We start from the raw sequence: 27,434 nt of genomic DNA, 5'->3' as shown, positions 1-27,434 counted from the left end.
TTGCTACTTTGTTAATAGTGTTGATTTCATAGTAAATTACATTTTATCAATATTAAAAATTTAGGTAAATAACCCGGATTTTGTTAAATGATTCTACCTATCTTAAGAGTCCACGAGTGGAAATTAAAGAGTATACTGTATTTAATGAAAAGAATGTCAGCACCGTTATTATGCATGCTGTCGATTATATTCTGGTAGTCGAATTCGAAGGTCGAATTTTATTATACAACTGATAATACGCCTGAATAAAGAGTTATGACAAAGTCATCATGAACCATGATATCAAATTAATAATAATTTGACGCTAGTTACATATAAAATCATCACGAACTCTCTTAATAATATATGGAATATAATTTCCAGGAGTTGTACGAGGATGCGCGCCACCTCGCAGTGGGCGCGGTGGGCGCGCCAATGGACACGATCTTCGTGAGGTCCGTGCGGCCGGGCGGGCCGGCTGCGGCGGCGGGGCTGCGCGCCGGCGACCGGGTGCTCGCGGTCAACGGGGAGCCCGTCGCGTGCGGCCGCTCGCGGGCGCCTTACGCGCGCGTCGTGCAACTGGCGCAGAGGGAGCCGAGGACGCTGAAGCTCACCGTCGTGCCGAGGGATCACGATCTTCTGCAGAGGGTGAGTTCAAATACTTTGACAAGTGACAGGACCCTGACACCAGGTGTTTCGATAGTGTCATACTAGTGTAGACACAAATTTTGTTCAGTATCGAGAGTCTTTCAGAGATAGTATATAATATTTTTATGATATAGGAGTAAAGTAGTTACTGCTGCCCATGGACATCTGTAATCAACCCTAGATAGGATTAGATATTCCTACCTGCGGTCGGCCGAGATGCGCCGCTACCCCTGAGGATTAAGCTGGAACGCCTAGGAAAAATATGTTTCTCTCACCACACCCTTCAAACCAGAACACAGCAGCGTTTAACGCTGCTGTTATGAAGCAGAAATAGGTATGGCTGTGGTGCCGCCGGAGTCGAACCACAATAGGTTCTACCACCTTCAAAGAACATATTTTTCAATAAAACGTATACCGTACCTTTCAGTCTTCACCAATTTCGAAACACATTTTCAATCATTTTCAACACTATTATTTGGAACATGATCGATGCAATCCGAAACTTTTCTCCAATTCGAAAACGAATTTACCAACATCTGCAACAGTGACTAACAACACGACCCGCCTCCAGTATTTCAGCGAAGCGGCATACAATCCAGAGACGAACCAGCGTCCGCTCGACATGCCGGCGCCGGTGACGGAGCACGAGTCGCGGCTGTTCGACGCGTACCGGCGGCCGCGCGCGTCGCTGCCCGCCCCGCAGGCGCCGCGGCGCGACGACCCGGAGTACGCGACGGTGGCCATGCCGACGTCGAGGTTCGCGCCGCACTACCTGCTGCATGACAGGTGAGGATGAGGAAATCGCTGTAAAGAACAACGACATCTTCAGACTAGAAGCAGGATTTCGTAGAAAAGTAGAAGACAAAACATCCAAAGGCAATTTGTTTGTTAAAGTCGCATTAATTAATGCGTGCATTTTTTCGTAGTTTTAAAAAAATAATATCTTCTATATATATAAAAGAGATTTCCACGTATATAGTCACTCATCACGATATCTCTGGAACCATTAGAGCTAAAGACTTGAAATTTGGTAGGAATATTCTTTTCACCGAGTAGAGGTCAGCTAAGAACGGATTTTACGAAATTCCACCGTTAAGGGGGTTAAATGGGGGTTGGAAGTTAATATGAAAGTCCGTCAGTTTTAAAGCAAACTAGATGAAAATTGGTATTTAGCTTTCTGATTTAAAGTAATAAAAATCTAATCTAAGGGTTTTTCCAAAATCAACCCTAAAGGTGGTTAAATAGGGGTTGACAGGTTATTTTAAATTTTGCCATTTTGGAAGCCAGCACTATGAAAGTTAGCCATTGCTTTGCTGGTTAGATATAAAATAACTTTAGTTCTACCGTTTTTGGAAAATCAACCCCTATGTGGGTTAAATAAGGGTTGTAAGTTTGTATAGAATTCCCCCAGTTTTGATGTAAACGCTATCAAAATCGGTATTTAGGTTTTCGATTAAAAATAATTAAATACCTATTTCACCATTTTTGGAAAATCAACCCTTAAGTTGGTAAAATAAGGGTTAACAGCTTATTTTAAAATTTGCCAATTTGAAAGCCAGCACTATGTAAGTTAGCCATTGGCTCACTGGTTAGCTACAGTGGAACTATAATTCTACCGTTTAGAAAATGAACCCTTATTTGGGTTAAATAAGGGTTGTAAGTTTGTATGAGAGTCCCCCAGTTTTGATGTAAACTGTATAAAAATCGGTATCTGGGTTTCGATAGAAAATAATTAATCATCTATTTCATTGTTTTTGGAAAATCATCCCTTAAGTTCGTTAAATGGGGGTTGGAATTTTATTTCAAACTCCGTTAATTCGTAAGCAAGGACTATAAAAACTTGCATTTGGCTTTCCTGTTAGAAATAATAGAACTTTTTAACACCATTTATGGAAAATCTACCCTCAAGAGGGTAAAATAGGGGTAGTAAGTTTGTATGAAAGTCCTCCAGTTTTAATGTAAACTGTATAAAAATCGGTATTTGGGTTTTCGATAGAAAATAATTAAACACCTATACCATTATTTTTGGAAAATCATCCCTTAAGGTCGTTAAATGGGGGTTGGAATTTCATTTCAAACTCCGTTAATTCGGGAGCGACCACTATGAAAAATTATCATTACAATCAATGAAGCATCTGAGTCACGGTTTTTTTTAGATTTTTAGATTAACCCTTAAGACTGCTATAGAAGGGTGTATGCATTATGCCTTTCTGTTTACACATCTGTTTCAGCATTTTAGCAACTCAACAATCAACCACCATTAGGGTACTATTTTTTTTTATACTATAGAAGTAGAAGACGAGCATGCAGTCCACCTGATGGTAAGTGGCTACTGCCGCCCATGGACATCTGTAATCAACCCCAGATAGGATTAGATATTCCTACCTGAAGTCAGCCACAGATGCGCCGCTACCCCTGAGGACTAAGTTGGAACGCCTCGGAAAAGTCTGTCTCCCTTACCACACCCTTAAAAACGGAACACAGCAGCGCCTAACACTGCTGTTATTAGGTAGAAATAGGTGTGGCGGTGGTGCCGCCGGAGTCGAACCACAAAGGGTTCTACCACCTTTAGAAACCTATAAGTAAAGGAAGATTCTTTAAAAACCGTTGTTGAAGTTACTTCCTTTGGCGTGTCTGGAAAAAGAACAGAGTGCAGAGAGGTTTAGTGTAGGGTGAAATTCCACGGGCCATCGTAACATATATTTTTAACATGGGAATGTATTACGCGTGTTGAAGTGCACATCGAAGGTTTTTTAGGGTTCCGTACATAAAGGATAAAAACGGAACTCTATTACTAAGACTTCACTGTCTGTCCGTCTGTCCGTGTGTCACAGGGCTCTATCTCTGAAACCGTAATAGATAGACATTTGAAATTCTTACAGAGGATGCATAACGGTGGCCGCTATAACAACAAATACTAAAAATAAAAAAGTTGAAAACAAAAAGGGGTCCCCATACAACAAACTGCTATTCGATATATTTTCAACTAACTTTTAAACCGTTAGAGGTAGACAGTTGAAATTTTCACAAAATGTGTAAATAAAAATTTTAGTTGTACGGAATGCTCAAGGTGCGAGTTGGACTTGCACTTGGTAAATTATTAGTAAGGCGCAGACCCGCGGGCCACACACCACCCGTGGGTGTCGGCTTGCCGACCGCAGGTGTTGAATTAGCTTTCAGAAATTTGATGATAAAGTATTTATTGATACATATGTACATAGGAATGTTTTTGAAATTCTACTAAGGAGGTAAAAGAAGTGTTATATGTATATATACGGGAATCTTTTAGGTTCGAAGTTAGAAACGTAAAATTTCAGATAACGTCTATTCAGACAAATACACGACAACGTGGACGGGTGCAAATTTCATATATGATAATGCGTAATTTTGGTATACTGATTAGGTACATCGCAACTACTTTGGACACACTGCGTGCCAACATTTTGTCCTGCCGTGGGGTATGGTTGTGGTTATGCGTGGATTAGTGATGGTTATGTGATAGACACATAGACCTTGGATTAAAATTTTGGGCTAGAACAGGGCTACAGTATCCCCTGCCTGTCGTACGAGACTAAAGGGGGACTTCAGGATTTGCGGGCAGCAAGAATGGGAGCTCTAACCGCCCAGCCAGCTACCCTAGAAAGAACCACTGTATGTAAGGCCACATATAACATGGACGGTTCCTATAGAATAGAGTAAATAATAATTATTGTATCCTACATGAAACTTATATTTTAAAGAAAGTTTCATTACAGTCCACTAATTAGAATTTTAGTGTATGTTTCTGAAGAAAGCTTGACCAATTTAGTTACACAGTGAAGAAAAAAAGCTTTTATTAATTAAATATTAATGCTATTTTATCGTTAAAATTGTTAAAGGTACAAATTTACGATTACAGTTACGAGTATTTGTCTGTTATATCATATTTTTTTACGCGGGCGAAGCCGCGGGGTTCTGCTAGTAATATAATAATTTATTTGCGGATGTTAGTTATAGAATACAAACAAGAAATATTCGACAGTAAAGATTCTTGCAAAATTTAGTCATATGAATAATATGTTTTAAAATTTTATATTACAGCAGGCGAGAATCCGACACCTCCCTGCCATCATCAGCAGCTGAAAGTAAGGACAGCCTAGGCTCGTTCGACTCGAACTCGACTCTGACCGGCCGAGAAGTGGATGACTCGATAATCCTCTCACGAATACGAAAGAGCCTCGAGCAAAAGGAAGCCTTCCTCAGAAGGCCAAGTCAACCCACCGGGTGGGTCACGCCGGACGCCCCACCGCCCATCAAGCAGAAGGAGTTCTATGCGAGGCCACAGAAGCTACAGAAACCGGCGTGGCCCCCACCCCCCTCGTCCCCACCTCTTGCCGCATCCCCACCGCCGTCTCTCCTCCAACCGCAAATACAAGAGCTGAAGAAGGAAGACTGTTCCGCTAGCGTAGATAGCGGAACGTATAGCGGCTATGGTGAAGTCAACGGAAACCACACCGACAAGAATAGGCTCAAGCAAGACAAGAGCCAATTCGTAGCAACCTTATCGAAAATACAGGAGACGGCTCCCAGTATTCAGAACGCGAACAATGGAATCGTCACCAACGGCTCTGTAACGGACTTGAAAGATGATCCAACAGCGATTGGCAATCAGGATAATAGGTATGAACACAAAATTGCTTCAGAATTTCGATCCAATAGCAGTGCTTTTTTAACATTTTATTTCTGGAGGCACGGTAGTGCCTCCTCCAAGTCGAGCCTTAATTTATTTCTTAATTGTAATAGAAACAGATGAATTTTAAAAAGTGAAGATTACTGCTTTTTGTTTCCGAAGTTGACTACTACTACCGCCATAATTCGTCAAAACTGACAATCATAAATATATTTTAATATCAACACTTGACTTACTTCAATAAATACAGAATACACTACATCTTTTTTCTATATTAAATCTGTGAAAATATTCATCGAGTATAGAAGATAATATCTGTAAAGCGGCCGTCATTCAGAAGTACTGGCGCCATCTTTTGACTAGGTGCTATTGATATGGAAGTGTATGACGTGTGGCTTCTTTCTTTGTGTTACGTAATACGTGGTGCTAAATGCTCGCGTCGGTTCGCAGATACCCAGTGGCGGAGCTGCAGCTGGTGACGGCGCGCACGCGGCAGCTGGAGGAGGCGCGCGGCGGCGCGCGGCGCACGGAGACGGCGCGCAGCGAGCTGGCGCGGCTGTCCGCCACGCGCCTCGAGCCCAGCGTGGCGCTGCGCCGCAAGGAGTTCGAGAGCCGCACCGCGCGCCGCGAGGCCCGCTCGCTCGACGTGCAGCCGCACCACGGTATGTATCCGCACGGTACGTGTGGAGCTCAGAGTGAGCGTAGGACGATATTTGGGCCTAGCGTAATATGGAACACTTTTTACGCAAAGATGGAGTGGATAGGAAGATATGTGGACCTAGCAGATTTAGGATTTATATCTTTCCGTGGGAAAAGAGGGACGGAGAAATTTTGGTCCAAACTGATTTTGCTAATTTTACTGGTGGGTAGAGAAAAAGGAGAATCCCCAAACATATTCTTCTAAACTTATGTAGACTTAGCAGGACATGCTTTTTGGAGTTGGATTATTTATGTACTTAAGGGGGAAGGGATTGATGAACATATCAGGGTATACTGGATACTCGTGACGAGTTCCAGACTGATTTAGATAAGACTGAAAGTGTAAGTCTAAAAATAAATCTAATGTTGTGTTGTTAGTCTATTTGTACAGTTGATTGTATATTGATCAAAAGTATTTCTATATTTTTTTACAGACCTCACCCAAGAATCGTCAGCACCTCTCGGCGGAAGCCTGTCAGGCAACCAGTTAGTGATCACCGGCAGCAAACACTTGCATTGTCCGCCTCCAGAAGGATATGTGCCCGGTTTGTAAACAATAATTTCTTCTTTATAAAAAAACTTAAAAAAAGTCATCCGAACAGAGCTTCATGTGGGAAGTGGGATAAGTTTATGAGGAATATTAACGAAATGCAACTTGCATTTCGTCAAACACGTTAAGATATATTTCGGTGTATATTTTTTAAAGAAATAACTAAACTTACTGTTTGTTAATAAAATTGATTAGAAAATTCCCTATATAAAAAACTGGAAAATAGCATTTACAGTGTTTTTAATTTTCAGAAACAGAAACGGTTCAAATGCGAACAAGGTCAAATAGTACCGGCAGTGAAGGATTACCTATTAGAAGACATCATGCCACAGGTGTGTTCTATTTTATCACTTTTATCACTATATTTCGCTATAATGTTTCACTACACAAAAAATCACCTAGTTGCTAAAGAAGTTTTTCATTATTACTGTTTTTGAATTTGGTGAATACGAATCTGGGAGTCAACCGTTTGGTGCTCATGCTTGGTTGCATCATCACACTGCATATGCAAGCGTTACAGTTTATGAAAATTATAAGTTGAAGCAAAAAACACTTGGGATGTGCCGACCAATAAATGGCGTTTATTAATTTTATTATAATAGTTTTAGTCTAAAGTAATATCTTAATTTTAAAATATATGTATAATTAATGTTTTAGTATTTGTTATAAAAGTGTCTGAGATTTTATTTTTATAATTATCTAAAACGCCATCTATCGGTAAGTACAATGCTAAGTCGCACACATTTTATTTGTCAATTTGGAAAGCAATCGAACATACCATAATTATGTGCCAGTTCTGCCTCACGCAAGACGCGTGTTTCATTATCTTTTTAATATAAACAATATAGAGGCGACTATGTATTGAAAAGTGAAAAAGGTGATACACAAGGTTTCATGCTACCTGCTTCAAAAGGTAACGGTTACAAAAAATAGCGCGTTTATCAATATATGCACACACAGTAAATTGAATCAATACACAAATATACACAAAACGCACACGTCCACGCGTTGCTTGTCGCCACGTCTAACGGCCGATTCCCGCTCCAAGATGGCAGTCACGCGAAGCGACGTATGGGGCTGAACAGGGAGCAAATGGAGGCGATGAACCGCGTGTCGCTGCCGGGCGCGAGCGGGGGCGCGGGCGCGGGGCCGGGCGGGCCGGCGCCGGGCGGGCCGGGCCCGGGCGCGCGGCCCACGCAGCTGAGCCTGGCGCCCGCCGCGTCGGCCAGCACGTCCGCCGCCACGTCGCCCTCGCCCACGCCCTCCACGCCCGCCGACTCAGGTCCCGCGAGCGCCACTACCGTACCTCCGAAGCTCCCGCCCTTTATACTCACTTCAACTAATATAGTGATGCGCAAATCGAGTAAACTCATTTGTAAATAGTTTAATCTTCAAAAGTCTTAAAACGATATGAATCTGTAAGCAGATATAAATATCATATATCTAATTTCAAAATTTACATAAAAAATAGGGCTTATTGGAAATTTTACAAAACTTATATTAGTCTAGTAAACTTATATTAACTCTAGACACATGGAAAGTGTTTGAAAGCTACTAGTTTCAAGTTAATATACTTTCGAGTTTAGTTTAATCGGTCTCTAGAAGCACTAACATAAATATTTTCTATTTTAACCCATAATCTCAATTCTATCTGTCCTTGAATTTAATAGTTTATTTATTTACAAGATTTGCTGCATCAACTTAAGTCAATAAATATATTAATAAAAGTGACCTATAACAGGGCAGGAGTTCTTCGGATCTAACTTTCTTCCGCTGTCAGCGCCATTAACTCGGAATGCATTGTATGTGCTTCTCGGTGTGCCACTAATGCCCACTAACCGTACGATCAGTCGGTGTTTAATGTATTAACGTAGATGCCGCTAGTGTGTCGACACTGTGACTCATGGCTGCGTTCATCGACAGGTTTTGCTGACGATCTGGTCACTAGACGACAGAAGAAGGATGCTCAATTAGGCGGTTAGTATGTCTTATATTACTTTATAGACTAAAAAGATTTTATTTTATATTTTGACTAGTTATAAAGCTACCAAATGAATCGTAGCTTCACGACGATATACAAATAAGGATTGCCAAATAATTATTTTATTTCAATATTTTCGAAATATAGTCTGGAGCATTAGTATATACAGGATGAATTTTTAAAACGGGCCTTCAGGGCCAAATCCGAAACTATAAGGATTAGCGAAAAATGCTGAAAGGAGTTACGAGGCCGATTTTGATAAAAACTATAAATACATCATTACTTTTTAAAAATAACTTTTCCCCTAACCGGGAATCGAACGAGTTCATTTTGAAAAAAAAAATACACCCTCTCTATTATTCCACTATCTGATAGTGTTGCTTATAAGGATCAAAATCTAGGAAGTAATGATAAATGACAAACTAAAGGAAAAGCCTCAAATCTTAAAAAAATACGTATTTTTTCATACTAATTTGGCAGTTAAGTTCCCGCCATTCATCAATTTAAACAATTCGTGTATTAACAATTTTTTGGCTTAATGTTTCAAATCATTCGAAAGCGGACGTTTTGTTCTCCAAGAATTTATATTTTTATGTCCGACTTAGTTAAGATTATTTTAAGGACCATTATAATAAATTTAACTTGCTATGGGCGGAGTTTCGTCGTTTCGTTTGACTATTTGCAAAAATGACTTTTTCGAGTCAAATCCGAGTGATTACTAAACAAAGAGATAAATAAAATCATAATTAACGTTTAAACGAAGTTGTAAACAACACACAATAAAAATTTACTATTTAATCAGTTATCTATTTCTATTAAAAAAATAATCCTAAAAACGGCGGTAACTTATTTGCCAAACTATTACTTTCTCATACTGAGCTGTAAGTCATGGTCATAACATCGAATAATTAGTTGATTAACCAACAAATTCTTCAATGTTATGACTTATGTATGTTTCTAAAGAATTATACATAAATCATTTGTTATGTATAATCCTTAAGGATTAGTATGTCAATGTATGAAAAAATATGTATTTTCTTCAAAAAATTCCTTTTCCTTTAATTTGTTAAATAACATTACTTCCCAGAATTTGATCCTTATAAGCAAAACTATCAGATAGTGAAATAATATAGAGGGTGTATTTTTTTCAAAATTAACTCGTTCGATTCCCGGTTAGGGAAAAAGTTATTTTAAAAAAGTAATGATGCATTTATAGTTTTTATCAAAATCGGCCTCGTAACTCCTTTCAGCATTTTTCGCTAAACTTTATAGTTTCGGATTTGGCCCTGAAGGCCCGTTTTAAAAATTCACCCTGTATAGTGACTAAATATTTTTGAACATTCTATCACTTTCACTTCTATATTATTACAGTATTATAATTATGTTACAGGTTATTTAAACAATAAATTGTTATAATTTTGTCCCGTAGAAGAAGAACGCGCCATGCGAAGGGTGTCGTACTTGAAAGCCACGTGGGGCGACCGGCTGCACATGGACAGCGACGTGGAGCCCGAGGGCGACCACCATGCATACAGGAGGTAAGCTTACATCGTGTTACTACCTCACTTGAACTTCACTACGAATGTTGGATTTGTAACTGCCACTTTGGGATGCAATACTCATATATTAGAACTTAAAATATGGTATGTGTCATCAGTAGGGGGCACGGAATTGGGTGAGGTCTTTCTTAATAAAGTGGCAGCTATAACTCCTAATAAAATATGTTCAGTAGTATTCAGTAGATGACCCTCAGTAGTTAACAGTATTGTTACTGTCTCATTACTTGTTAATTCTTTAGCACCAGTCTTTGTGAAGTATTATGTATTTAGAAAAAAATGTGACACATTGTTTGTTGTAGATAGACATTACTTTGGACCCTAAAAAGTTGTCTGTGAGTACCTAACAAACTGTGAACATTCTCCCAAATACCATTTACAGTATTGACAAATACCTACACGTCGTTACACTACCTAAACGATGGTTCATTGAATCTCATCTGTAGTCGAATTTAGACTGAAAATAGGTATCACTTAGGTGTCTGAATGAATATCTCATGTACCCGTGGTTTATGCAAAAAATCACAGTGCATACCGCAAGTGGCGCCCTCCACGTTTCACGGAAGACATAACGCCACTGCTGCGGATATTCGACCCGCACGCCGCGGCGCCCGCGCGGTACGTCGCATGACGTCACGCTGCTCGCCGATACATGACGCTTTAACGTGTGCGGTTACCGTGTGCCGACGATAGATGGCAGCACCCTTCGCCTTTGTTACCTTAAAATAGTCCGAAAAGGAAGTTGACAAATTTAAAATTACAATAAAAGCACCGCGTTTGGCTGGTTTTAAAACGAATGCCTACATGGAGTAGGTTGATAAATTTAAACTAAATTCACATTCCATCAACTCATTTACGAATCTACTACTACATGAAAGAACTTAACATAAACCCTCACGACTCATCTACTCAAATGTTCATAGTTTTTGAAAATGACAAAAAAAAACAAATTAGACTTGTTATACAAAAGGACTAAAGGACAGTGCACATTAATTGGATGAACAGCTACAAGAGAACTCCCTTTTACTTTAGTAGCAATGGCAACATAAATCATTTATGAAAAGCCTAAACCAGTTTAAAAAGATTAAAATTTTATGACTAAAATGCACGTGATAATTATGTATATGTATAATGTACGGGTTTACTCTAAATCTGATAAACGTGATATTTTTTGAAGAATAATCCATTTATTGTACAACGTCCTTATATTGTCGTTCGTAGAGTTGCACGTATAAGTGTTTATAGTTGCATGTATGTTTAGTATTACAGTTGTATAGTAATGTAATCTTTGTTGTACATGTTGCATGTATGTTAAATATTGACAATATTGTAATACTATATTGTAAATACTAATTATATTGTATTTTATATATTAATTTACTGTTTATATTTGTCGCATTGTTGTTACCAGGTGAAGTATAGTTAATTAATTTATTTAATGTCATTTTTATTACATGTAAGTAAGTATACGTGCCGCTTCTTTTGGCTCGACTTGGCGGAGGCACTGCCGTGCCTCCAGATATTATGTCTAAATATTTTGAAGGAACGCAAATTAGAGCAAATAGTTATTAATTATTGAGTAAATAAGGTCACTTGGTATGGTATTTTAAAGTAAACATTAAATGATTTTAATATGGGAGATCAGTGTGCAATACCCAACATACCCATGCATATGGCTTCGGGTTCGATTCCTGACTAGTAAACATTTATTTATATGACGAATTGACCTGTTCTGTGTTTCAGTGTGTTTGTGTATTTATCGTTGAATGTGTAAAACAGTTATGATTAGGGGTTAATATAAATTATATTTGTACTTTATATAGTGTTGAGAAGAAAGGTGAAGAAGCAACAGATAGTGCGGTGGAGCCCTCTGAGGGAGATGTGCAAGGCAACGTGCAGATCAAAATGGTGGTCAGTAATGGAAAGGTATGTTTCTATGTTTTATATTGTCTTACCTTTTTCCTCACACACATTATATACTCGTAACGTACACAAAGCAAGAAAGTCGAGTCGAGTCCTAATAGATTAAATACTAATCTTATTATTAGTATTAATTTCATCTTACCTTAATCATATTCTCATTTAAATATTATACGTTACGTAATGATATCAATAACATTTGTGGGTGTCTGTGTCTGGGTGATTGTGGGTATATCTTACATAATAAATCTATTTCTTAGTTTAAGAATGTTATTTTATAATATCTATTGTACTAATAATCTCATCAAAAACATTTATGTGAAAATGGGAGCCAAGTTAAATATTTAAGATGCACATGGGTATCGTCTTCGCCGACAATAAGATTTCTAGATCTATATGGGTTCTGTAGATAATCGTGAAATTCTAAAATAAAACGGAATCTGAGGGCACGCCCAAAGTTGAACAAAAAAAAGCGGCACGGCCGTACCATTCTTTTCTCGAAGAAATTCAGGCCAAGTTAATTTATTTATTAAAAACATAAAAGATTCTTAATATCGATATGGTCTCATAAGATGTTGTTAAGTTAGCTAATTACGAAATAATTTAAGACAAAAGGTTCCATAAGTAGCGACTGAATAATTTAACTGATATGGTATTTACGTGTACGTACTTTATACGGTAGAAGAATTAAGTTGTGAGACTTAGTTTTATTACGAATGTTTTGTTTTTGATGATATTATGTTTTTCTTACTATTATAACCTATATTTTATCTCCTTAAATTGGAATAATGTTATTCGTTGTGCAGCGCGCCAGCGACAGATCCTGGAAGCAGGTGTGGGCGGTGCTGCACGGAACCAAGCTGTACCTGTACCGACATCATCCCACTCAGGTAAGTCCCTTCGTTATACACAATTGTTATTGTTTGTTTCAAGAACTTGAAAGCTTGTTGATTTTGTGAACCAAGTCGATTCCACTTTATGTTCTAGGTGTATATTTTCGTTTGTTACGCAAAATATATCTAAGTTTAAATCGAGACTAAATCTAATTTTGTTCATTGGTATTGCAAAATATGAGTTTTGTTCGTCTTGTTACGGGTCAAATAGTCACATTATATTATTAGCATCTGTTATTCTTATGCGATAAGTGTACATGTTTATTTTTTCGTATTTTTACGAAATGGGTAATAAAGATATTCCTACGTCGGTACAGCCACTGTTCTTTAGGAAATCTAAAACGTTAACAGGATTAATTTAACTGTATTCGAGTGTTCTAAATATACTACACCCTCCCACGAATAGATCCGTCCCGCAAACCCTTTCGATCGGTACGTACGGAGTAAACAAATTGTGCGGAACCCCCGCAACCTTGGGGTCACGCGACCAATATTTTATTGACGTCGGGTTGAAAACATGTGCTCACGTGTCGTACAGCAGTGATGAGATTGCTTTTGCGGTTGTTACGGAAACTAGGAACGGATGTTTTTTTTATTGAAATTTTCTTCACCACTTTATTCGCACGTGCGTAAACCTTTTATACAATACATCAAATCTTACTACTTCTTCAGGCTTAGAACGTGATAAGGATAACCAATTACCTAATAACTCTGTGTAACTATACAGACTTTCTTTTCATAGTCATAGATTTAATGAAATTATCAGCGAAATTTTATTAACAATTTTGCCCAGAGGAGTAACTCGGTTTATGAATTGAATATGTTTATTTCCATGAATCCGTTACAGCTGAACGTGATTCGTGTGTGTTACTAAATTAATTTGCAACTTAATAGTAGTCACCCGATTAAATCAGGTTTAAAAATGTTATTTCTAGACAAAACTTTCCCATGCTAAGTATATGTTATTCGGCTGTCACCAACATTGGCGACATTGCTTATTTGTCACCAATATTGGCCATATCGAACGCCAATGGTCTCCATACTCCCCGCTATTTACTCGTCGGCGCTGCGTCCACTGCGAGCCGCGTAACGCAAATATTTTGCACGCTCGCGCCTAATGGTGTATTGCTTTCGTGGAATCTTTCTGTTTTTTTGCCTATTGTCTTCCTTTTTAGCTTGTTTGACGAGTGTACTAGATGTTTTGTTTGATCTATAAGGCAAATATGTGCTGTATATCAGAATATATTTGGTAAAATAATATATTTAACCGCGTTAGATATTCTCTAACTTGAAACTACATCACTTACTCTGATGACATAATAAGGAATCAAGTATGACCTAGTTTTTTTTTATATTCATAAATAAATTAATATTCACAAATATCTGTTCTTGAGAATTATTTGGATTTATCATAAAAATATTCGCGCCGATAACGAATTTCGAAAAAACTTTTTAGGCTTATTTTATGGATAAAACTATAGATAGTGACATATGTATTTAAATTAACGCACATAGGTAGGTAATATAAATTTAAATGGCTATATACGAATACATACCTATTTAGTTGCAAGATTATTATTCTTGAGACCTCTAAACTAAAGTTTATGATACTTTGATGATAGTAGATTTGCGCCAAAAGTTGAAAACGGAAAAAAATTGAAAACTGAATACTTACCTAGTTATATATAGAAACATTTTATTTCCTAAATAATATTTCACATACCCACATGTCGTATAACACATAACTAGTACAATATTTCTAATCTGATTAACATCTGCTTACAACACGTTTCTATTACTTCTTATACATTTATAAACAGTATTTTAAGCAATATTATTTCTCAACAAAATTATTTAAACGCAAACTTAATTATTCCATTTATTATGTAACAAAGTCATAATTTCAACAAGCCCATATTATTATGTTTCATCCAGAGCCCTAATTAGCGAAGCGTTAAGTCGAACATCGGGCATTCCACGCTTCGAATAATAGCGATAAATATACGTTTGGGTAAGCACACACGTGGCGCAGAACCAAGTAACCAAGTAGTCAAAGATAAAGACAATCATAGACTTCTAAGGCAGGTTATTCTTTTTATTTATTACGTAAGACATATAGATCCCATTTAAAAAGGGACTCCTAGATATCTTTTTATTTTGGTTTTTTTCTGGCCAATAAAAGTGCAATTTGGACCAATGTGTACCAATTACCAGCGTAAAGTTTGTGCCATTTACAATTTTATTTAAAACAATTAGTGCAGAGCTGTATTCATTGCAGACTTACGGTAAGTCTGTAGACCGCAGCGAAAATTAGGAGTCTAATCAAATCATTTGTCGTCTTCTCTGACTAGGTCCGCCCAACTGTGCAGCTAACGGAGTCTCTAGCAGGACGTTAGGGTTAGAAGCTTGGATAATAACTACCTGCATAGCTTGTAAATTAAATGCTTACGCTACTACGCATCGTGCAAGCTTGCCCATCATTTACCGTATGAGTTTTAATATAATATTTCTGTAATACGTTTTCTCTTGACGACTTTGGTAGCGTTATAGTATCCATAATAGTCTTCTTTATCCAAGAAATAGGAAATTCGGTTAATTGTGTATAGTGATAACACTGATAACCTAAAAGCCTGCGATAGAAACAACGGACTCGCAAGTTAGCATGGCCGAAATTCATAGTCCTAAACGATAGTCTCTGACTCTGTCCAGCTCTTTACAGTCCTTACAGTCCATAAAAATAAAATGTTCTCATCACATAATCCATAGAAAATACAGTAGCATACTTCACGCGTGGAAAAACACTACTCATCAACAATAATAACCGTCCTTTCCTACACACTATATCCAAGTGGCCAGTTGTGCCTTATCGCTGTCATCTACACATTATGCCACGATTTACGTACAAACGTTCAAACTAATTATCATTATTTTATTGATAAGACTCAAAGAACAAGAATATATTCCCCCTTACACGCGTGGCATATGGCGGCAATATGAATTGTAATTAGAAACATAACCAACCTACGCATAAAATTAGATTAAAACTTTACGATTAGAACTTCTGAGGAAACGGCAACATAAGACCATCGTGAATACCAGAAGTTTAACAGCTGCTTTATTTTTTATAATTTCATTTAGTTATTTGTTTAACCGTTATACCTATTTAAAGTTTCCTTACTTAGTGCTATGAGAATATTCGTTGTTTTGTAAAATAATCATATTTTTAGTAAAATCATCTTGTTTTTGGTGACCTTCTCGGAAAACTCTTTACACGTAATACATAAAAAATAAATCCACTACTATGTCTTCTACCTGCGAATATATGTCTCATCTAGTATATTTCAAGAGCAATAAAAGCTGTCATCATTGTACCCACGTGGTTTCGCACGCACAAATACCGACGGTGCGGGAAAACCCGCGTAAAGTTCTTCTGACATGACGAAAAGCTTCCCACATATACTATTATTAGTTTATGAATTGCAAAACCGGTGATACAAATAACGTTACTTCAGTTTCCATGTAGAAATATGTTATTTGATCAAGTTTTTGCGTACATTGCGTTACAACAAGTAACTTCAGTATTAGGTAACGATTTTTGGTCCTTTTAGAAAAAACGGGATAACATACGGACGCGCTACGCAATAACTATGAAAGATCACGACAGGTCCTTTCTTACATTCCATACAAGGTGTATTACTTCTGAATTCTTCTTCTTTTCGTTCTGACAGAGTAACCGTACAAGTCCATGCATACGAGTAGAGAAGGCATAATGCGTACGGAATTTCGTAAGGAAATCTTAAGTCGATGTATACAACTCAAAGTGATATTGTTGTTCCACGATTCACGAATTTCAAACAGGTGTCAGAATCATCAGCGCTTACGTATACCGCTGTGGGTGCTCGACAAAGAGCCCACACGAAGGCTGTCTGCCGCGTCATTCACCTGTTTACATCACTCGTCAGCCCTTTAATCTTGGTGCGGAATATTTTTGATTTCTCTTAATTCCATCTTGATGCAACTGTCATAATTACGTTTCCAATAGGGCTCGTTTCAGCGTCACACAAAGAGCTCCTCTGAAGGCTGGCACTCGCGTCACTCACCTGTTTAAATCGTACGTAATAAATCGCGTCAGGAAATATTTTTGATTCGTCTCATTTGTCTCGGATAAATCTCTGACAAATTTATTTATAAACAAGTGCCGTTATGAATGATCGTGATGCCGGGAAACATAATTAAATTTCATTAAACTGTTATTATTTTACGCGTTAATATCTTCATGTTTAACTGTAGTGCTTAACAAACTTGTTCTATACGTCGTAAATGTAATATACTACAATTTTATTACAATTTACTATTATTTGTGGTAAAACAAATAGTAAAGTATAACTTTCTAAGAAAATTGCTATAATCTTAAAACAAACTTATCGTTCCAAGTAAGGAAATCTGCTGTAAAGTTAGTACAGCGGTAAGTGAGAATGTTTTTGTAACTAATAAGAAAAAGTAGGTGGTACATAACATACCTTTACGGGGTCCCACTTTACTTTTATACTATTTTTATGTATCTGATATTCTAAAACTATATACAATGGTGCCCTCACTTTTGACACGGACAACATAGAAAGAAAACTCGCAAATCCCACTAGTAGACTAGATACATGTCCACCACATTAGTCAAACAGTCCCACGGAAGGCTGGCTCGCACGTCACTGTTTACATCACACGTGGCCCATAAATCTTGAAGTGAAATATTTTCGGCGCACGCGACCTTTCACAAAGTAAGCCGTAAATGGCGCTATATACAGACGAATGAAGTTTATCACGGCCCTTACGTAACACTAGGGTGTACACACTATCAATAGAATTAATATCTTTATGTATCAGTAAACAAACTTTACGCACTGATATTTTTAAGTATAGTCTTCATTTATGTTTAATATTGTTGTCGCAGAAATATAAACATGTAATAAAATATCAAGCATGTTAAAATGTGAATTTTGTAAATATATTTTTGTCATTTTAATAAAAGCAGGGTGTAAATAATTGTAATTGTAATAATTCTAGACTGATTCAAAGCAGTACTCATAGATACCAAACTTATAATATGAAAAATACTAACGTACCCAGATGAATAAATGAATGGTTCATAAATTAATAAAAAAGTAGAGATGTTCAGAAGTACAAAAGAGTCCTTGTACATAATATATTTATTTTGCGCAACGTCCCATTTTAGTTTGAAAATCGTTGCCACTTTTCAAGGCGTTCGTCACGGCCTGTATGCAGGCAATAGGATCTAGCTTTAAGCTTTACGTAGTCAATTAACGTGGGTATTCAAATCCGAAGACTTTCTTATCGGATGACGTCTCAAGGTGATCTGTCTGCGTTGGGATAAATATTTTTAGGTACTCGATTAAAAATGATACCGAATCTACGTTCACTTATTTTTTTTTTTATTTCGCAACTGCAATTATTGTGGTAACTATTCAAGGATGATGATATTGTTAACTGTGGCTTAAAGTATAGTTTTTCATTTATCGACATTAACTTTGATTTTATTGTAAATTCTAAGTCGCGAAAAGTAAACGTACTGGACCCGTTTGTCGTTCCTTTTCTATCTATTAATTAATATTATACCATTTTATTTTTCATTTCATGTCCTCGTAAAAATGTTTTTAGATTCGATAGAAGATTACTTTAATTTATCTCTCCGACAATCGATTAAAATATTTTAAGTGTCCGATCCTCTCTTGAAATAAATTACATACCCCTGGATTAATAAATTATTTATACCATTGAGTGTTTAAAGTAGCTATACGAAGTACGAAAACTCGTATACGAAACATTATAGTTGTACGACCCTCGAGTAGGTAGCGTCAAATTGTCTACCGTTCGCGCGAAGAAGCGGTTAAACGTGATTGTAAATAATGAGCCCCCCGACGTACAGGCATTAGTAACGCCATTAATAAGTTACCAGCCTGACCCTATTAACATTGCGCGCTAACAGGCAACCACCGTTAGTACCGCGGTGCGAAACTCCGTAATAACCCGTTGAAACTAAAAGCAACACATTCTGTTACACTTTCAATGACGGCGCTGTCTTCATAAGAATTTAAAGGATGACCATGTGGTAGTAGACTGGAGGATTCATCGCCTACTTAAATTATACAATAAAATTGCAAATTTAGCTCAAAAGTCTATCAACTGTACTGACTACTAACGGTGTAAATTGGAAGATATTTTTTCCCATTATTCATTTGTGTAGTTTCATGACAACTACTATACAGAAAAACCTAATGAGAATGTAAATTGTAGAGCGTCAAAACATTTATTTTGTAATTTAATATTGTTTACTAATTGATTACTCTTTATATATATTGGTTTATTCTCTACGTCTTGATTGAGTTTTGACTATATAAAGAATCTACTTACAGTGCCTACATGGTTGAGGAATATTACATGGCTTGAAATGAACCCCTCAAATGGCTACATTAATTTCAACATTAAATCTATGCTTGCGATCAAAGGTTCTCTTTGATGCCCATTCTACAACTTCATTAATACTACCTACATATTTCTAAGCGTAATAAAGTGAACACAGTTTTAATGTTCCGATATCCCTTCTGGGTTCTCTGTGACTTCTTCTGGGTTGAGGATAGAGGTGGTTTTCGCTCAACAATTCCGTTCACTTTCACGGAAGACATTCCACCAGCGGTAGATTTAGAAGTTCCGAGAACTGCAAGCTGCGTCTCTAAGCATTTCCAGACGTTTATTAATGCTGAGATAAAGTAAATTATCGTTTGGAAATACCATCCGTGTGGCGTGAGTTGTGTTGCGACGCCAATAGCTGACCGCGGTTTGTTCTGTTGGCAAGTAGCATAAATCGCTGGTGCACACAAAAGTGGCTCTAACGGTAGCAATTGTTCAATTAATCTAACCGCTCCAAGGTATATTTCCTGTTGAATTTGAATTTACTGGTCCTTAGATAGCAAACTTGGCCAGTGTTCAAAAGTAAGAAAATGTCTTTGAAATCCAGGCATAGATTTCATCTAGATGTTTTCTTCGCCTTCAACGTTCCTTTGATTATTTGATCATTCATTTCTAATACGCAGATATCTTAAAAATCAAATATGTGGAATTTGTACCTTCAACGCCCAACATAAGAACGATGTGTGTAGATGTTCATATTACTACTTATACCTTACCTTGTATAAAAATAAGTAATAGCAATAGGTAAAAACATTTTCATCGTCATTTGCACGACTTATGATGTATTCTAGAATGATTTTCAGTTATAACGATTAGTATTCTAGCCTCTTAAATAAACCGTATCATCTCCTTCACATCAAACGTAATCGCAATAAGCAAAAGCAGTGACATTTACGAAACGCCATTACAAAATAACGACTCGTTAAAGGTCAAATGACGAACCCCCGCGGAATCGTACTCGAAACGTTTTATTTTGTGTTTCCCAACAAAAATGCCAGTCTAATCGGCAGTGTAATCCGAATTGATAATAGCACCCTGGTACATATTTCCTTTGTATATAGTTCGAATAGTTTTCCCTGGTTTTATGTTCAACACTTAAACAGTGGATAATTGACCGTTGAACATAGTGTTCAACTTTAAGTAATACACTAATCTTTACATGAATACTTTGGTCAAACTTCTTGATCAAAATTTGATCAAATGAATCGGATTACTTCTAATTTTGCCGTAAATTTGATTCCAAAAAAATATGGTCTCAAATACGGGAAATGGCAGACTCTTCATCAAAGAAAATTTTATAAAAAGCAACACAGCTCTTTAAATAAGAATTGCTCTCATAGTTTCGCATTTCTTTTATGGTAACAAGTACAATTTTGTACTTGAAAATAATCCATTCGTATTGTCTATGAATAAGTGGGTTTAGATATTCATACAGTGGAAACATTGTAGAGCTCAATTGGATGTTTTCCACGGAGTACCTAGCGACCGGTGCGGTTCAACCCCGATCAAAGGGCCCTTCACGCAGGCTTTGTTCACGAGTCCTAATTAATTGCGTATCCAGTCTGGTGGGTTATTGAGGCCATGATTTGTTTTGTAGAATTTTTTGTGTTGTCAACTTGATAAAGTATGTGCTATTTTTTTGTAAATGTAATTGATGCCCATTGTACATATATGTAAATGGACACAAACAAGCCAAGTATGTAATTATCCGGAATAAAATTTATCATCTAAATTGCTAACCGGAGTCCGAACTCTTACGTATTAGGCTGATAGGCATAAATCTACCCAGGTAAGATAATTCAATCTTGCAGCAGACTAAGTTGGAATGCCACGTATAAGTGTGTCTCCCTTACTACACCGAACCAATGCCTCGCCTGGATCGTCGACTCGATGGATCGTCATTCTCTGTCAGACTGCCCATTTACGTCAAAAATCATGAGATTATCCAATCTTTAACAAATGTTATAGCAGACGCACCAACGCACGTTTTACATAGCATGTTTTGTAGGCGGAGAACCTAGATATGCAAATATTTTGCGTCTATTTCTGTCCTGTTTTCCCCTTGGGGCCGTCAGCTTATTTGGTCCGGACCTTTACAAATCCCTGAACCGGTGTGAACTAGTGTAAACTCGTTATACCGGGACCTTCCCTCCAACTCCCACTGGGGCTCGATAAATCACGAATCTTGTTTACGATCACTTTGTTGTCGCTCCAGCAACATAATATACTAACAAATCAATACAATTAGCGCTAGTTATGTTAATGTTATTTTAATATGATCCAAATACATATTTATTGAGTTAAAGCCACTGTAGTTATTTGCAGGCTGTAAGTTGGTTTTACTGTAGGCGCCCAAAATGCTTCTTTGAATATATGAGGTCCCATGTAAGGCTACATTTACAACAGTCTGGCACGTAAAGGGTAAAGATATGATTTCCGGTTATCATTGTTGTTATTAGGCAGAACAGGGTGGTGACGTCGCAGTCGAACACAAAAGCTACCAAAACTTCTACCACTTTCAATAATGAAATGATTCTAGCTTTCTGTTGTTTTGTATCCAAGGCACGAATTCTCAATGACAGATTGTCAGTATAACAAACGTTATTTATTTATGATGTATATACATAGTTCATAAGGTAGAAAATGCCGGTGTCAAAATTGTAAGTAATTCTTCTCCCTGTATAATTATTTTCTAATATAATTTATCCTCATACTTCGTACGAGTAGGTAAATTGATTTTCGCTGTCGGCACAGCTCAATAGGTACCCGGTCGTCCTTTCAGGTGGTATAACGTAAATCCTTCTGGGAATATTTTGATCCGCGCGTGTAAGGGTAAAGTCGCTTACCAAATATTTTCCTTTAATTATTATGATTTAGTAGGTATTTTCTTATTGTTTACATGCTTATATTTTTAATTATTTCCTCGGTTAAACTGGTTGGTTAAAGTAAATTGTTATAAATAAAGTAACTATCCCTTAGAAGTCCAATATATTGCTACCACTGTCTATAGCACTGCTAAGTTCTAGTATTAAAGATGTGATATGGCAATTAATAATTAACACTAGGCGGTCCAACTAGTACTTAGAAGTTCCGATGCATCTATTCCCAACCTTTGTTGAGACTGTAATCATTTTTGGCGTTAATTACTGATATACAGAAGCGGCAGATCTGTTCTCAATTCCATAAATAATGAATTAAATTTAACAAATTTCGCCATTTTAACATCCTATGTAGAAACCATAGATAGCCATATAAGCACGTTATAAACAACCAACATGAAACTGGCTTCGAACCGGGCTAAGACTATCGTGCCACTGGGGTCGTCATATAATATAAACACCTAATAAAATACGTTCAATAAATATCCACTCCAGACAGTCGCGAATAACGTGTACAATAATGTAGAAATTGCTCGAGATGAGTTACAGTGTAGGTCTCGCCAAGGACGACCGCCCCATACATATTCCATTAAAACCTGCCACTTTCCATGTCAAATTTAATATATGGAAATTGGTATTGCCGTAGAGCATAATATTTATTGGGAACTTTTTGGCCGACACTCAAGTATTTTTCATTATGTTAATATTTATTTGTTTTATAATGTTAGTGGATAGAATAATCGGAAGGATTACATTTGGAGCGTAGAAATGTGAATGGATTTTTGTAATTGAAATGTATATTGATAATGTTTAGTATTTATTAGGTAGGGAAAAAGTTGTGTTTTACCTTTATTTTATCGAAATCGGTTATATATTCATTATATTCGTATACTTAACGAACTTGGTTTTTACGTACATTTTTGTATGAAATTATAGCCGTACACAGTCTCCATAGAATTATTTAAAAAATAATCTTCGTATATTAAAAACATCGTGCATATATACCTATAAACCTTTGAAAAATTGAGATGTTTGAAATAAACCTTTGAAAAATTCAGATGTTTGAAATAATAAGCAGACGCTTATTTGCGCTCAACGCATTATTAATACTATTTTATTAGGAATTGAAATTTACTGACTACTTTGAATAAGGAAGACTGCATCCTGATATTCCTGTTTCCCGTTAATACAAATTCTATACCACAAAACGCCACCTACGCAAGTTTTGAACGTTCATACCTATGTAAGCTACTAAAGATTATACTTAAGGCCACCCAAAGAATTAATAATTAACAACACTCCTAAAAGGTATAAACTTTATAGTCTCAGAGCTAACGGGTAAGGGACAGGGAGAACTCGTGAGCATACCAACTACCGTTTTCAATTACAGCGCTTGTATTTCAGAACCTTTGAAAATCTGGTATGTTTGAGATAATATACAGACAGATTTGCGATTGACTTCACTTACGAAACCCTTCTTTTTAGAAATTTGAATTAATTTACTACTTTGTATGCGGTAGACTGGATCTTAATGTTCCTGATTCCCGTTAATACTAATTCTATAGCCTAAAACGCCACCTACACAAGTTTTGTATTAAAGGCCACCCAAACAATTAATAAGTAACAAGACTCCTAAAAGCTATAAATTTTATAGTCTCAGAGCTAACGGGTAAGGGAGAGCTCGTGAGCATACCAACTACGGTTTTCAATTACAGCGCTTGTAATTCAGAGGGCGTGAGCGCTCACCGTGTAATGCGATGCGCGCGCGCAGGGGCGGACACGGCTGCCGGCATCATCGATACCGTTATCGATTTAGAATACGCTGGCTCACGTTAAAGGATAATGATATAAGTAAATTGATATTTTGTATTAGGTAAAGATACTAATATAAACATACAAAGAGAAGGTACACAAACGTCCAAACGTCTGTGAAGTGCGCATAGCTTAGCGGTTGTCTAGATCGTAATCGATTTTTAAATTTAAGCAATGTTGACGTGAAGGTTCGAAGAGTATCCGCCTCTGGCTAAGTTTCATGCACACTTCCTTACTACAAAATTGAAAATTCACATAAAGCCGTTGGTGTCATTTCTATTGGATATTACTATCAGTCGTTAAACCTTAAGGCTTCATAGGAGTTTTGCATTCATCTGACAAGAAATGTATCCGAAGCAGCGAGGTGGAGAATATAGGCATCCCCTTCTCACCAAGACACTCATGCTCAGCACTGGAGTCTATAAAGGGCTGCAGCCCTAGCCAACCACATAAAAGGGTATTTAATACTATGTTATTTGTATTATATCTTGGTTACTTGATCGCATTGTTTCACTCCGCCCACCGAGTAATATCGCAAGGTGAGGACGCGAGCTTCGCGCCGCGCGTGGGCTTTTGTTGCCGACTGACGACTTTGTTTTGGTCATTCACGTTTATTAACTAGTAGTAGGTTGTTGTAAAAGAAAAAATATTGTAAGTGGCAATTTGTAAGCGACCGCAGAATCAATAAAAATACATTTCGTTTCAAGTAAGAAGGAAAAATGATATAAAAAAAATCAGTTATACTACTTCTACAAATTAGTATCTCTGTATATCTGTATAATTCCTTCAAAGCCTTGAACATAACCCATAAATTAGTTGGGGACACAAGTTATCAACCTTTAAATCATAAATATTTTGTATTTTATCCAAAAAAAATATACATAAATTCAACACGCAGGTGTCTCATACGTCGTATCGATCACTGGTACTAACAATGGCAGAACCATGATAGCCATCCTAAGCCATTGTTCTCGTTATGGCATCGTAGGATAAAAGCATTCACGAATCACCATCCTCCCTCCCGCTCTAATCATTGACGTTAGACAAAGAAGCATGCTCACTGTAAGTTTGTAATCATGCCTCGTACATGCCTACGTCAAGAGCCAATGTCAGGTCGACAGGTGCAAGGTATTTCGGCGTAGGTACCGACCTTAGCTGAAACAATGTTTGCTTTGTTATGTTTACTTATACAACATCAATTTGACTAAATACATTTGTTATGGTAATCGTGTTTGTTTCAAACGTACAACTGTCTGTTTCCTCTTTCGCTAATTTGACTGTAAGGATGTTTTTCAGTCATAATTCTACAATGATTCTTATAACAAAACTGTCGTGATAAGTGTAAATTGACAGTCGGGAAATCTTCAAATATTTTGAGTGAATTTACCGTTGAGTGTTAAGACATGTTCTTGCTGATTAATTCATTCACCCCCTTGCTTATTCAACTCAGACGTTTCACTACGATTTTATTACTTTTTCAACATTTCCCGCCCACATTTTCTCAAGTTAACTATTGAATTAGCAATGAATAGAGGTGTAATTTGCAACAGACTTCGAAGTTTGCTGAAAGTCAAAATCCGATAATCGGAGCGGGGTAACGAACCCTTACAACCTAGGTGAATGGACCCGATTAGGTGCGGGATTTAGAGAAAACGCTTACGTCACAGGGCTTTCACCTGTAGAATACATCTCCTACATATGAAAGGATGTAAAACGACAAATCGAACAAATAGCACAACAACTTTCAAAAATCTTGGCTCAAGAACTTATGTCCATTTTCGTCCTTTCACTTTATTTGGTAGCATTTTCTTCTTAGTAAATATAATTATACACTACGTCAACATTCGCTGCAGTTTCTCATTCGTACGTTTCAATTTATGATTATTTAAACCGTGGTTTCGATTAAGGCATTGACGTAGAGATGCGACATAAAGCTCGCAGCGTAAACATGTAAAAAGTTTGCATGTCGAAAGGGCCAATCATCGTTGACCAAATATGGTCCAACAAACGCACCGATCGCCGATTCGCACTATTTTGGCACGACGCTATAAAACCAGTAAGAGTAGGCTTCACATACGCTGACGTAAATTGCCCACACGGGATCGTGTAAATTCATTTAATTAGCTGTCCCGGTCGAATTTCTTTATTTTCGTGCACTGTACGCTCGTATATACGCCCGACCACTCAGTCGCCGTCAGGTTCCGACTTCCTGACACGGCAATTATAAAAATAAACAATAATCACTTCCTACGGTTTTAAGGCGGGTCGTTAAAGACCGCACCCGGCGGCTGCGGTTTAATTTCAGAGCGCCGTCGTCTCGATTTTGCGTAATCGCCAACGACGTGTGAGGCGGCTGAATACCATATCTGGTGAGGGGCAGTGAGGACGATCATCGGTTCCTTTCTGCCAAATGTCGACGAGTAATCTGTGGGCTTTTTTATTGTCGCAAGTTATGTAGGTCTTTCTTTATACTCTATTTTGCCTAACGATATACTAAGATACGATTTAAATTACAATATGCTAGTATAAAAGATAATTGTAAAATCCCTAGTTATAATTTTCGAGAATCTTTACGCATCATATTCTATTCTTTAATACGTTTAAACAAAAAATTACCAGACAACGCTACGCAACACAATCACATAGAGTACCTTGTAACAGCTCTCCCGAAGCTACATATCAGATCAAGTACTACAAGTTTAGTATGTTGTTTGCGGTTATCGAAATTGCGATGAGTCTCACCGAGCAGGTTAATAGTGGGCAGTTAAAACAATAGGCCGGGGCATTGCGTGGCGACTCGAATATGCTTTTAAAAATATTTCAAATGCCACACTTGCACAAGCGGCTGACATGGCCGGTGCAACAATTGAGCAATTAGGACCGTTGTCCATGTGGTGCAATGGTCTGTACAAACCAAGCGCGATTTTAAAAGGCTCTAGTGTATAACGAAACTTTAAATTTAAATAAATGTGAAAATCGTTTCAAACTCTACACTACAATTCAATATACAATGACATGGTGTTGGCGCCGTAGAAATATACGAAAATTAGTATACAGTTTCCTAAAACTAAAAGCAGATATATATAGTAAATTAATTACGAAGATTATTTATTCCTTTATCGGCAAATCGAACCCTGGACTCTCAAAAGCAACCTGGCATTATTGCAGATGTTCATTGTGCGTAACGAGACGTCATTTTTGCATTTCTTTAACGATTATTCATGTTTTTATTCGTATTTTTGTGACTGTTGATAAGGGTCTGCAGAGACGTCGAATACAATCAATCAGTTGAAAAGGAAACATTAAATAAACAATAAATAATGTCAAAGAAAACGAGGTCCTCGAGTTAACATCGATACTTGTCG

At 37.2% G+C, this 27,434-nt stretch overlaps 1 protein-coding gene across 9 annotated transcripts in view; it reads left to right on the top strand.

The window, feature by feature from the left end:
* Positions 1-27,434, top strand: part of RhoGAP19D (Rho GTPase activating protein at 19D) — a 438,348-nt gene that overhangs the window by 323,126 nt on the left and 87,788 nt on the right. For 7 of the 9 annotated variants that reach the window (XM_073087320.1, XM_073087318.1, XM_073087319.1 and 4 more), the window contains 12 exons: positions 364-627; positions 1,199-1,413; positions 4,708-5,286; positions 5,747-5,958; positions 6,430-6,540; positions 6,797-6,877; positions 7,594-7,827; positions 8,469-8,522; positions 9,956-10,064; positions 10,611-10,700; positions 11,906-12,008; positions 12,809-12,892. In XM_073087320.1, coding sequence (XP_072943421.1) covers positions 364-627; positions 1,199-1,413; positions 4,708-5,286; positions 5,747-5,958; positions 6,430-6,540; positions 6,797-6,877; positions 7,594-7,827; positions 8,469-8,522; positions 9,956-10,064; positions 10,611-10,700; positions 11,906-12,008; positions 12,809-12,892 — 2,136 coding nt within the window. The remainder of the gene's footprint in view (positions 1-363; positions 628-1,198; positions 1,414-4,707; positions 5,287-5,746; positions 5,959-6,429; positions 6,541-6,796; positions 6,878-7,593; positions 7,828-8,468; positions 8,523-9,955; positions 10,065-10,610; positions 10,701-11,905; positions 12,009-12,808; positions 12,893-27,434) is intronic. The other 2 variants (XM_073087322.1, XM_073087321.1) reach the window with 2 other exon arrangements.

This window comes from Epargyreus clarus, unplaced genomic scaffold, assembly GCF_041222505.1.
Source record: "Epargyreus clarus isolate Ecla_fem2 unplaced genomic scaffold, WU_Ecla_fem_2.2 ptg000026l, whole genome shotgun sequence".
NCBI classification, from domain to species: Eukaryota; Metazoa; Arthropoda; class Insecta; order Lepidoptera; family Hesperiidae; genus Epargyreus; species Epargyreus clarus.
The sequence above is the reverse complement of the archived record's forward strand: the minus strand, read 5'-3'. Positions and strand labels throughout refer to the sequence as shown.